Below are 13,253 nucleotides of genomic sequence, written 5' to 3' on the forward strand. Positions count from 1 at the left end.
TTTTATTTGCCTATTCCTAAAAAATAACTCTTGGCTTTATTGATCCTACTTTATGTTTACTACTTCATTGACTTCTGCTTTTATCTTTATTGTATCTTTCCTTCTGTTTTCTTTGGATTTGTTCCATTTTTCTTTTTCTAACCTTTTAAGTTGGCATAAGTCATTAATTTTCAGCTTTTTAAATTTTTTAATATAAGCATTTTAAGGCTACAAATTACCCTTGAAATACTGCTTTGGCCATCTCTCACAGGTTTTGTTCTGTAGTATTTTCATTATTGTTATTATAAAATATCTTTAAATTTCCATTATGATTTCTTCTTTGACCAGTAAGTTTATTTAGAAGGGTGTTTTAAAATTTCTAAATCTGGGGCTGGCCTGGTGGCGCAAGCAGTTAAGCGCGCGTGCTCTGCTGTGGTGGCCTGGGGTTCGCCGGTTAGGATCCCGGGCGTGCACCAATGCACCGCTTGGCAAACAATGCTGTAGTGGCGTCCCATATAAAGTGGAGGAAGCTGGGCACGGATGTTAGCCCAGGGCCAGTCTTCCTCAGCAAAGAGAGGAGGATTGGCAGATGTTAGCTCAGGGCTGATTTTCCTCAAAAGAAAAAAATAAAGAAAAATAAATAAATAAAATAAAATTTCTAAATCTATCAAGATTTTTTAAAAACTTAAAAAAATTTTGAAATAAAACATACATACAGAAAAGTATATAAAACTTACATGAACAAGATAATGCATAATTAGGAAGCAAACAGCTGTGTAACCACCCCAGGTAAGAAAAAATAAAGTATCATCAAAATCCATAAGCCGCTGTGTCCCTCCCCATTCAGAACCCTCTCTCTCCTAGCAGAGATGACTATTTTCTTGACTTTTGAGACCAATTTTCCTTATAGATTTACCACTTTTGTATGCATCTCTAAACAATATCAATTAGTTTTGCTTGTTTTAAAAACTTTTTATGAATATAATTGTACAGTATATACATCTTTTGTGTCTTGATTCTTTCACTCAACATTATGTTTGTGAGATTCATCCGTATTGTTGGGTGAGCTGTGGTTTGTTCATTTTTATTTTTGAATAGTATTTTGATGTATAAATATATCACAGATTCTTTATCTAGTCTACTGGAAAGGGACTTCTGGATTGTTTCCTGTGATCTCTATAATACAGATTATTCAAAATGTGTTAAAATTTGCCTTATGGCCTGGTATGTGGCCAGTTTTTGTAATGCTTCATGTAGGCTTCAGAAAAAAATTTATTTCCTAATGGTTGGCTGTGTGGTTTATGAATATTTCTATTCCCTATTGTCTTAAACCCAGACTGCCTCGTTTTTTTCCCATTACCTGCCTGGCCTCTATAGGTTGAGTTTGTCATCTCTGGAAACTATTCAGGGTAAATCTTTTCTAAGATATTTTCTATATTAAGGAAGCCTGGGCTTGAATTGCAGCAGAGTGATGAATGCTAAATAGCAGGAATAACTTCCCAGCTATTTCAAGTGGAATATCCCAGATATGGGTAGTGGAAAGGCGTGGAAGGCCGGAAGGCCTTGAGGAAGGGCCATGCTGTGGGAAAGTGAAGGGCATGGGTGGCAGATGGATGAGGCCTGACCTTTGTGTGAGGATTCTTGACATGATTCTAGGGCCAGGGTTCCTGTCATCCATCTTCTGGCCCTTTGGACCACTCAGCCACTGGCATGCTTTCCAAGTCTGTATCCATGAGTGGCATCAATTGCTTCTTGGGCTGCTCAGATCCAGCTGGTGAGTAAAAGTGGGGAGCAAAGCAGTGGTGGCCCCTTCTCCCGTCTGTCTCATTACCACTCCTCCGAGCCAGCTGTTTAGGGTCCAGATGTCCAGGATTATGTTGTTTAACCACACACCCTTGGAAACCCCAAAATGCCTTTATTCAAATGAGATCTGAATTCAGGACTTTGGCATTCTGAGACTGTCCTTCCAATGAAGGAGGACATGGGACAGAGTGAGGCTCTCTAGCTTCCCCTGTCACCAGAGACGGAGGTCAGTTACCTCCTGCAATGTACCCTGTTGTCAAGATGAGGCATTGGGGGCCCAGTGTGAAACCTCTGCCCTCCCCACTCACCAGAAACAGAACTGAGACATCAGCGCCCAGCCCCCTTCTCCACATAACCCTGGTGCTCTGTTCCCTGGTTCCTGAGTTCTTCAGCTCTGCTCTGCTCAGACTCCGCCCTCCCTCCCTGCTCCCCAGCGCCCGCCCTCAGGAATGGCGTCACATGCACCTGCAGCTTGGGAACCTGATCCAGGTGGAGCGGGTGGGGGAGGCAGCCCTGAGCACCTTTGTCTGGCTTTAGCTGGACACTTCCCATCTCCTTTTGTATTGGCAGGGAACTTATCCCAGTCTTCTGCCGCTGACCTCAGCCAAAGGTGAGTTTGGGGGACTCGGAGCCCTTCAAAGGCCCAGATGGGGGAGGGGCAATGGGACTGGGCCATGGATTTCATGGCCCCAAGGGTCTCTGCTTCCTGAAACATTGCTCCCCTTAACATTTCTGATCAAAGACCTCCAAATATCCTTCTCCCTGAGCTGCATAGACTTCACCCTCTTTTCATTGGCCAGGGAAGGTTCAGAAGGTTCTTGGTAGCTCCATGGAATGGGGAAGAAATTAGGGAAAGAAAAGGAGTATCTAGACCCCAGGGTGTCAGTTGAATAAAAGAGAATGGGAGTGGCTTGCTGTTGTCAATGCCGGAAAGGTGAGCGGGCAGATTGGCTGTTGGACAGTCTTAGGGAGAGACAGTGACCAAGGACCATGGATCAGCTTTGGATAGCTCAGATAACTGACCAATGGGGAGTGGCTCTAAGGAGAGCTGGGCAAGGGCTGTAGGGCCCTGAGGGGAGAGGGCAGGGGCTGGAGGCATAGTTCAGGAATCATGGTGGAGGCTGGGAGATTTCAATAACTAGGTAAATAAGCACGCAAAATCAGCACCTGTTTATTTGGCTCCTATAGCCAAAGCCTGATGGGAGTGGGTCAGCCCTCTGAGACACTGTGGGTATGTGAGCTAGTAATGGGCCCTTTAAGATATCAAGCTCTGATTTGTGGTCCTAAAAATCTCTAGCTGACACATCCTCCTGGCTCCGGGTTTGGGATTAGCTCATGGGATGGGGCTGATGAAATCCCAGGAAATTCAGTCCTTATTGGCTTTAGGCCCAGAGGCCCTTTCCAAACAGCAGAGAGGGTCGTACACAGGGCTCTTGGGAGGGGAAATGCCCCCCTGGAGAGCCCCCACCCCATATCACTTCCGTTGGGGAGCAGCATGAGAGAGGAGACTGGGCCTGGATTAGGTAGGAAGGGGGAGTCTGTATTTATCTGGGAGGAGCCTGGAGTTTTCCTCATAAATAGAGGGGCCTGGGAAACTGTAGTGTCCACATCCAGGAATTCCTAGGAGGTGTGTGGGGGGGTCTTTCTCTCCAAGTCCTCCCTGCCTCTTCCTCACCCTTTCTCTGAGTCTTCCCCCTCGTATCTCCATTCTCTCTCTCCTGGTCATGACACCTTCATCTGCTATCTCTCTGTGAGTATCTTGTTTTTCTATTCCAGCTCCGTCTCCATCGCTTCACCTCTTCTTTTTCTCTCTGCAGCTGTGGCCAACTGGAAGGGGGCTCAGGTACCTGGGCAGGCTCCTCCCTGCGACGGACCCTCAGCTTCCTCTTGGGCATGACCGGGAAGGCCAAGGTAAGAGTGAGCCAGGGAAGCAGGAGGCTTGGGACCCACTGCCCTCCCCACTTTCCCTCCCCCCACCCCACCATCGCTCCCCTCCCCCCCTTCCCCTGGTAGACTGAGACTCAGGGCAATGGTTCAAGTTTTAGGGGAACACATGTTCTCTCTCCCAGTCTCCCTCCCTGTATCCCTGTAAATCACCTTTCCTCCGCTTTCCCCATGCTCCAGCTTAGCGGCCAGCTGTAGACAGCTGGAAGAGGAGAGGAGCCTCGGAAGCTGAGGGGTGACCTGGCACTCCCTTTCTTTAGGGCTCACATTGCTAAGAGGTGGGCAGCAGAAATCTTAACCATTGGACATTATAATGATAATAATTACAGCAATACTTTTTACTTCTTCAGAGAGTATTAGAGTTTGCAAAGTGCTTTTACACTCATAATTTTATGGGTGGATACGGCAGCTGAAGGAGTTGAAATTAGACCACAGGCAGAGTGGAAGCCAGGAAAGTATATGATTATGGAAGCACATGCACACATACGTGTGGGGCCATGGGCAGCTCTGACCCCAGGAAGGTGAAGGCACATTACTCTCTTCCTTATTACCAACCCCCAGGCTCTGGTGAAACTGGGAGCTCTGCCTGCTGCTTGAATTCATTTCCACTTTCTTCATTTACTGGCAGAATGAGCCAGCCCCCTTTTCCTCTCATGGCCTCCCCAAGTGTGCATGTACTTTCCAAGCTGGGGTGGCTTCTGGGCATTGAGAGAAACCCCAGAGAAGACACCATATTCTCCTTCAAGAACCATGGGATTCTCACTCAGTGAGGTTGTCTGGGCTCCTCCTGGCCCCATCCACAGCCTTTGAGCCAGGATTCCCCTTCCCCTGGGCAGGCAGGGAAGGCAGTGATAAAACCAGCTGGTTAGCACCTTCTCACCACAGGCCGTGGGTGAGCATGAGACCAGGCAGTCCGAGAAGAGGAGGAGCAGCTGGAGAATCTTAAAGGTGGGCGGGGGTGGGGGAAGGAGGGGTGGTGGAGGGCAGGTGGGCCAGTGAGGTTTCTTCTCTCCCGTGGGGAACAGATCTCTTTAGAGAACAAAGCAAACACCCAGACCTTGGGTTTGAGTTCCATCTCCCCACAGGCTCTCTCAACTCAGGGTAGGAGAGCTGTTGGTGGAATCACCCTCTTTTTCTGCAGTGGGAATGGTAGGAAAAGCTAGTACTGCCCAGAGGGACCATCCAGATCCCAATTGGTCTGCGTTCGCCCACCCTTGGCCTAATAGTTTGGTGAGGGGTTGAGTAACCTGGTGAAAGAGAATGTGGGCAGAGACTGTGGAGCCCAGACAGGCAGCAGGAAAGAGCCAGACTAAGTCAGGTCATTGTCCCACTCAGCCTTTCCTCCCCAGGGTCTCTGGTCTTGTCCTCCTGTTTCCCTCTCCCTCATCTTCTGGTCCATCTTCCCTCTCCCCTCCTGAATGTGTCCGCCTGCCTCACTAAATCTCTTCTGTCCCCTCCTCCCAGCTCAGGATAAGGGCCATAAGCAGGTAAACATCAGGGGGTGTGGCTGGCGAGAAGCTCAGTCAAGCAGTGAGAGGAGGAAGTAGCTTATTCCTTCCTATTTGATTAGCATTGTAGAGTTGACAAAACACTTTTCCGGAGGTCATCTCATTTAATTCTTATAACACTTTGGCACAGATAAGTATTTTAATCTCCATTTTATAGACAAGATAACTTAGAGGCTAAGTTACTTGCCCAAGATCCCACAGTTAGTAAGAGATGGAGCTGAATTGCAAACCCAGAGCTTTGACTATATAATGTTGCCTCTGCCAGTAAACCTAACATAGAAGTTTATCCCCCGTCTTCCCTTCTTCCACTGTATTCTGATGGATGGCCATCGGAGTCAATTATGCCTTAATCATCCCCTCCCAGAATACACATTAACCCTCCCAGAGTAATGAGAAGAAAAATAAACTTCCTCCTGGGGCCCCCCGCAGTGCTTGGGCCCGGGTAGCCCTGTGGCTCTCTCTGTTCACCTACTGGCAAGACTCTGACAACCAGGTTCTTCCCTGGGGCCATCTCCCCACCCTTGAAATATGGGGACACATTTGTCAAGTTAAATGAGCTAAAGAAAGTGGTGGCTACTTTTCAATTCTGGCAGAAAGTAGGGTTGGCTTTTGTTTTTGTGTGTCTTAAAAATAATCTCTGAAAATCTGGGAGGTATCACTGCATAGGACTAGAGGGGAGATGAAAGTGGTTTGAACAGAGGGGCGGGGGATGCCAAGGAAAAGGGTTCATTGTTCCAGAGGATACAGAAAATGGAAATTAAGTCAAGCTGCAGGCCTAGCTCACTAAAAGCCCACATGTTTTTAAAGGTAGAATGGTTTTCTTTATCCACCCCCAAGCCCTCTTCCTTGCTATTCATCTCCTAAGAGGAGGAAGAGGGCCTAAAGCGAGGGGCAGGGTAACAAACAGCAAGTGGGATGGAAAGTAGACTGAAGACTGGGGTGGGAAACAGAAAAGGGTTGGGGCATTAGGTCCTTTTCTTTCATAGAGACCTTCTAAGTTGACTTTGGGGACTGAGAGGTGCCTCAAAACACCCTGGGGTTTAGGTCCCATGTTTATTGGATACCCAGACTGGAGTTTGGCCCTTTAAGATTCCATCCTGGGAGAATAGCTGAGGTCCCAGCCCACCCCTTGTCTCTGGGCCCCCTGTGGGTGGAGCCATGAGGCCAGGATTCTGGTTTTTGGCTGTCTGCTTTTAAATTTAGTACATTCCTCGGCCTTGGCTGCCCACTGCGGGGAGGTAAGTCTGGGGATCTGGGCTCTGGAGCGTCAGAACTGCTGGTTTGGGGAAGTTCCTAGGGCCTTCCAGTAGGTCTCCCCTGCAGGTGCAAGGCTGGAGGATCAGCCTCCCTCATGGCCCCCAGAAAGTCCTTTCTGCTTTCTAATTTCCATCCAGCCTAGAAAGGGCATGGTTATTTCCTCTCCTTTTCTCTGGTCTTTGCTATATAAGGATCCTAAAGAGGGGAGTGGGTGAGGAAGGAGGTGGAGAAGGAGTTGCTAGGCAGGAGGGGAAGCCAGAGGAGCAGTGTGGGGGTGGTGCTGGGGGTGAGGAGCCCAACCAGCTCAGCCAGTGGTGAGGCAGTGGAGCCCAAAATAGTGGCAAAGGCTAAAATTGGCACCTACAAGAGTGCTGAGCTGGGCTTGAAACCTGCAGCCTGGCCCTGCTGCTGAGCCTGGAGAAGGAAGCCTCTGGACCTGGGTTGGGCCTCCTCTCTCCCCCTCTTTCTCCCACACCTCTTAGGACCAGAATCAGGCAGGACCCTGCAAAAAGAGGATGTTCTGTCCCAGGGCCCTCTGTCCTTCTGGTTTCCCCAGAGAAACAGAGACCCTGAGAGGCAGAAATGAACAGCAATGTGAGTGATTATAGTTAGAGTGGAGGAGGAATTTTCTTAATAGCAGGAAACTTACCAAGGGTGGAGGTGGGCTCAGGCTGGGGCAAAGGGTCCAGAAAGAATGCTCCATTCCACCCCCCTTCTTGTGGAGAGACTGGCCATACCCCAACTGCCCCCTGACTGGGGCAGGCTGGTTTCTGGTCTTTTGGCTCTGGCCTAACTTGTAACAGAGAGAACTGGGGTTAGACACAAGGAAGGACTTCCTCAGCTTCTTAGCCTTCAGTAAAGGTGGCAAATTCCTCCCCGGCCACCCAAGTAGGTGCAGAGGCGGAGCTGGGGAGGGGGATGGGCAGAGTGCGGTCAGGGAGGCCCCAGAGGGGTGGGGGCTTTGGGAGAATGTTCTGCTCTCCCAGTCTGATTCTTCGACCTCTGGGAGTGAATCTTCTCCTTCACGCCTTCTAAAGACCAGCCTTTAGTTCCTCTTTTAGTTCTCTGTCCTCTTCCCACCCCTGCCCCCAATCGTAAAAGGGGTCAGTCGGCTCTGGTTTGCTTTGATGGGTCCCCGAAGGCCAGGAAGGAACTGGTCTCGGGTTCCCTGCAGAGCTGGGGGCAGACGGAGTCCTCCGGACTGCAGGTCTTTCAAGACCGAAGTCCCACGGAGGGGGAGGAGGGGAGAGAGAAGATCTGGGGTGGGGCGAGGGCTGCGGGCTGCGCCGGGGTGGGTTTTAGGAAAACCAGGGCCCAGAGGCGGGTCTCTGGGGCTAGAGGGCGCCCGGAGGTGCTGGAGGGGAAACAGGCAGAGGGCCCTCCCGAACCTGTGCACCGACCCAGTACTCCTTCTAGCTGCCCTGCACAGCCCGAGGCGTCCCGTCCCGCGCGGCGGCACCCGCCCTCGCGCCGCCCCGCCTCCCCTTCCTGAGCTCGGGCGGGGGAGGAGACTCGGTTTGAGGAACTGGCGCTGGGTGCCGGGCGAGGGGAGTCAGACTTCCTGTCCCCGAGACCGACGCGTGCGGGGCGGACCCCTCCCCCGCCCTCCCCCACAATAGCTGGACGCCTGGGTCCGCGCCTCGTCCTCCTGGGCTCCCCCCGCGGATTATGTCTCGGATCGAATCCCTCACTCGGGCGCGGATCGACCGGAGCAAAGACCTGGCGAGCAAGGTGGGCTCTGAGACTCTCTCCCTCCACCCGTGCTCCTCTGGGTGCCCTTCGACCCCCGGCCTCCGCAGCGCACCCCGGGGCTCCTCGCCTGCTTTCTGGGCGCCAAGATCCGGCGGAGCCTTGGCTGGGCAAGCGGCGGGACGGGGTGGGTGGGGACTGAGAGTGAGTGGGGAGGGGGCTGCGGGAGCAGGAGGGGCGACCCGCGCCTCCAGCTCCGCGCCGATTCTCTGCGGGGATCCCGGGAGAGAGCGGCCCGGGTTTGGTCGCTTCCGATCCGGCGGGACCGGGGGTTTGGGGCCGCGCGAAAGAAAGTTGCTCCGGTAAGGGCCGGCGCGGGAAGAGGGAGGTGTGCGTATGGGGGTGGGGGCGGCGAAAGCTCTCCGGCACCCCCTCCGCCCGGCTCCCACCGGGTAGCGCGCGGCGTCCCCCCACCCCGCGGTCGCTGGCTGGGTCGTTCCCCCTTTGTCCCCGCCATCCGGCGCAGGGGGTGGGCTGGGGTGGTTTCCCGGCTTCCTCCCACCGCCGCCGCCACCACCACTACCACAACCACCCCTCCGAGACAAAAGTCAGCTCCTCCTCTCTTCGCAAATGGACTTTCCAGCTGTGATTCAGTTCTCCCCTCTGGTGGGCGGGTGTCTGGGGTCAAGACGGCTGAAGGACTGCTTTTGCCCCCAAGCCATCACCCTCAGGTGAAGGGAGCAGAGGTCTTTGTGTAGCTGGGATCCTTGCTTGCATCCTTAGGGGCCCTAAGCACCCCTGTTCCTGGAACACAGGGTCTCCTGTCCCTGTCTGCCCCACCAGCTTTCCAAGCTCCTTGTTCTCACAATCTGAAACCCTTGGGCTGACCCACTCGGCACTGTGCCTCCTATCCCTCATCCCCCTCCCCCAGCTCTCTTCACTCTTCATCTTGGGGCCGGTTCACTTACCATTTCAAGAGTCTGGGTGGACTCCTTGCCTCCCATCTCCCACCTCCATCGTGACCTCTTGGCCACTCCTTTCCAAGTATCCTTTATCCTTGTCTTTGTACCCAGGCCCACCTCTCCACACCCTAGACCCCAGGAAATGATGAAGCTGACTTGTAGGTGAATAAGTGAGAGCTGAGAGGAAGCTGGTGCCTGCACACAGCACCTCCCAGCTGCTCAGGGCACCCACACTGTACCCATTCTCAGAAGGGCCAGGACCCAGCCTAGAACTAGTTTAATCTGTGGCTTCTCTCTGACCCCACTGCCCTTCCGCGGGGGTCCAGCCTTTGCTGATCCCATCTTCAGGCAAGGGAGCAGTCCCCTCAAAGATGATGGAAACCCCTCCCCGCACTTCCCACGTAGCTCCTAGCCTGGCTACCTGTCTTGAGGCTAAGCTGGGAGAGGTTTCCATCCTGGAACTTTTTCTTAGGGGGCTGGGATAAGATTTTGCTAACAGGAAAGCAACTGGGGGGTTTGAGTAGGGCCTAAGACAAACAGAGGCCAGGCGAGAGGTGGCTGAAGTGTGGTGGAACAGTGGGTGGCAGACAGGCTCTTCTCAACCCTGCGCCAGGCCAGGCCCCAGCTCTGAAAGTCTGTTTATTTTTCAACCGTTTGAGCTGAGACCCTGGAGTAGAGCCAAGGGGGGCGGAGAGGTTTTTTGAAACCACGGAAATTTGGTTCCACCCTAAAAAGGAAAGCCATGGGGGAGCCAGTGGGAGGGGCAGACCTGGAGAGGGCATGTAGAGAGGGGTTCTGGGAGGGTAGGTACTGGGGTCCTTTTTCCGTTATTGGGAGGAGATGGGGGGCCAGATACCTGGTCCTCATGCCGTGTTGTTTTTTTTTTTTTTTGGTAGTAGGGGGACTGGGAATCCAGAAGCTTGGCTCTTTCTGTCCTGGGGCTGGCCGTGGTTGGGGGGGTGTTGGGACTCTGGCTGGGGGTGGAGTGTGGAGGGCTGAGTCGGTGGATCTGAGAGGGCAAAGAGGCCACTGGAGGAGGGTAGTTGTCAGTTTAGCTGGTCGGAAGGGGAGGGCCACCTCCGGAAAGCTGTGGTTACAGAAGGGGGGAGTGGGTTCTTAGCCAACAAACCTTGGATCCCCTCTTCCCCCCTCCCCCAAGCACACCAGCTGTCTCTTTTCTTTTTATACTGTGGTGGGAAGTAGAGGGGGGCCCCGCTGGAAGTGAGATTATTTGGGGAAGATGGTCTCCCCTGCTACCTATTTGAGGGGATAGGTCAGAGCTAAGGTCTGACCCCCCTCCCCATTCCTCACCTGACTCCCCTGGACCTCATTATAGAAGGAGAAATTTAAGTAGACGGTGCCCCTTTCTCCTTCCCATCCTCCTAGAGTCTTTCTATGCAGTTCCCCCTCCTCACGCTTCCTTTTTTTTTCACTCTATTTCTATTCTTCCAGGCTGTCCTCATCCACTCCCTCAATTCTCTCTGCTCTACTTCCTACCTCCACAGGCCCCAAACCCCATAGGTCCCCTTTCTCTCTTTAGCCCTGTTATTCCCTCCCTCCTCCCCCAAACCCTAACCTTCACTCCTCTCAGAACAAAGGGTCCTTTCCTGCCTAAGAGCAGGCAGGGGCCAGAGATCCAAGGATGCCTCTAGAGGCTGGGGGGGTCCCCTTGAAATCTCTTGGAACCCAGCACTGGAGTGTGGTGGGCAGGTGGAGTCGTGAGAGAGGAAAAGAGAGTATTTCTTTGTTCCGAGTAATGGAGAGGTGGCTGGCTTTGTGTGCAGGACCAGGAGTGGAGCCGGAGCCGGAGAGGAGGGCTGGGTGAGCCCAGGAGTGAGCTGAGGGTGCTGGCAGTTTGGGAGGAAAGTTGAGGAATTGGGGGTCTCCTGGGAGGCTGAGGCTTTTGGGGGCATAGAAGAAGATTCTAGGGGTCATGGAGGTTAGGGAAAGAGCTGAGGGAGAGGGGAGAAGAAGAATGGGGGAAGGGAGCCGAAGGCTTAGGGAAGTCACTGAGTGACTGCAGGGTGTTGGATGGTGCCTAGAGAAGGACGTACTGGGGCTGACCAGAGGATTTAAAGAGGCTTCCCTGGAACCCTGACCTTGGAATCAGGGAGGGGACAGATCTGAATGTGTGACTGCCATGCATGCACATGACCTGTGTGTTGGTGTGTGTGTATCTGTCTGTCTGTCCCAGAGGGTCTGGGTTATTGTTTTGAATGGTGGTCACCAAAGTAGGGGCTCCTGCTCTCTGGACATGAGGAAGTAGTTCCATTCTTAGCCTCAGTCTCTGGTTTAAAGTATCATCTAGGAGCTTGAGTGAGCACACTGGTCAGGGTTCCTGGAGCTGGTAAGAGAAATGGCAGAGAGGAGGTGACTGGATCCTTCTGCATTTGTTTATGTCTCCTTGGGGGAGGGTGGGGGTGGGGCTGCAGGCAGCAGCTGCCCCCCGCCCGACTCAGCCGGCCTGCCCTGTGCCAGGAGGGCAGGGAGTCCTGGCACAGCTATTGTTCGCCTGCACAAATGCCCGTCTGTTTGCATCACTCCCCCCTCCCTCTCTGCTTGTCTCTCTCTCCTGACCCGACAGGTGTGGCCGGGTGGGGGGCAGGCTGTGGTCCAGGATGCCTGTGTCTCAGGGTCTCTAGCTTGATTTTATTCCCTGAGGCCCTTAGCGCCCCTCTTCTGCTTCCCCAATGTGCCTACCCCCATTGTCCAGCGTCTCATCTTCATTCATCAAGCAGGCATTTAATAAGTGCCTTTGTGTGTTCCGCGATGTCTTTTTGTGTTGTTTCTGGCTTTGGCGTTAGTGTTTCCGTTTGGCTGCCTTCTCAGCCTCTTGCCTTTATCTTGTCCCTGGAAGCTCATAAAGGAGCCGAGTCTGGCTGAGACCATCCCAAGCCCTCTTCTCAGTCCTGTGCCTAGGAACCCCCTCTTTCCTCATTTCCCAGCCCTATAGCTCATCCCCCATGACTCAGTGCCCTTTGCAGCCTATGACTTCGGACCCCTGTTGTCCAGGGGCTGAGCCACAGATGACTCGAATCCCAGTGGAACCCTCCATGGGCCTTCTGGTCACCATACAGAGGGCCGGGACAGAGGCTTCACCATCTTGGGGAAGGGGCTGCTGCCAGCTGCAGCTGGAGCAGCGGCGATTCTGAGCACCACGTGACTCCCCCCGAGGTCTGGGTTTGGACATACCCGATGGAGGAGCAAGGACTGCTGAGAGCATAGGCCTTGCTTGGAGAGGCTCTCAGTCTTCTGGGTCAGCTCTGCCATCACCTGCCGCCCGCTGGGAGCACAGGAAGCCCAAGTCCAGGCTTTGGCATTGCCTTGTCTTCCGTGTATGTCACCGTTTTCCTCCTTGCTGGTCTGGGAGGCAGAGTGCAGAGAAGCGGGGAGACTGCCCCTGCCTTTCGGCTTTTGAGCCGCCAGTCACAGAATCATCGGCTGTTCGCCCCGTCCTTCTTTCTCAAAAGTGACCAAGGTCTGGGATGACAATGGAAGGAAGGTTTGGGTTGGCCTTCTTCTGGCCTCCAGAGGAATCTCTCAGGGTCTAAGCTCAAAGGAAGCAGGAGAGAAGAAGGGCTGGGAGCCCTTCAGGAGGAGGGAGAAAAGGAGACAAGGAGACTGAAGGCTCTGAAGCTCTGACAAGGAATGAGGGGGTCCCAAGAGCAGGGGTGAGGGTGCTGCTGGGACCCCATGTCTTGGTGTCCATCCATCCATCCAAATCCTTCCTTCCTTCCTTTCTAAACACGTATTGAGTGCCTGTTGTATACCAGCCATTGTGTGAGGTGCTTTATTCCCTTCATCCTTGATGTAGCAGTGGTGTAGGTGAAGCCTGTGTAGCAAGAAAGACTTCCCGTGAGGGCTTGCGAGAAAGAATTATTCTAGACGCTGGACAGCAGAGGAGTGAACCAAGCAGGAAGGGCCTCTGAGTGCTGGGGGTGGATGTTGTGAATTGTGGGGTAACAGGCCCTTTTCTGGGTGGACAGTTTGGGGCGTGGAGGTAAAGGGCTGTCCTGCTGGTGGGTGGATAAGTGGGAGACCAATGTGATTATCTTAAGAATACCTGGAAAAGAGTAGGACAAAGAACCAGACAAGCCCATTCTCTCCATCT

The 13,253-nt window shown here is 53.1% G+C and overlaps 1 protein-coding gene across 3 annotated transcripts in view; it reads left to right on the forward strand.

Moving 5' to 3' along the window:
- Positions 1-13,253, forward strand: part of ARHGEF2 (Rho/Rac guanine nucleotide exchange factor 2) — a 39,080-nt gene that overhangs the window by 7,546 nt on the left and 18,281 nt on the right. Inside the window, exons 4-6 of one of the 3 annotated variants that reach the window (XM_004436187.3) lie at positions 1,636-1,753; positions 2,353-2,392; positions 3,600-3,693. In XM_004436187.3, the coding sequence (XP_004436244.3) occupies positions 1,636-1,753; positions 2,353-2,392; positions 3,600-3,693 (252 nt within the window). Of the gene's footprint in view, positions 1-1,635; positions 1,754-2,352; positions 2,393-3,599; positions 3,694-7,880; positions 8,223-8,519; positions 8,543-13,253 lie in introns of those variants that run through there. The other 2 variants (XM_004436186.3, XM_014791980.2) reach the window with 2 other exon arrangements.

The sequence above is a fragment of the Ceratotherium simum genome, chromosome 2 (genome assembly GCF_057802395.1).
Source record: "Ceratotherium simum simum isolate JZ-2026a chromosome 2, ASM5780239v1, whole genome shotgun sequence".
Classification (NCBI taxonomy): domain Eukaryota; kingdom Metazoa; phylum Chordata; class Mammalia; order Perissodactyla; family Rhinocerotidae; genus Ceratotherium; species Ceratotherium simum.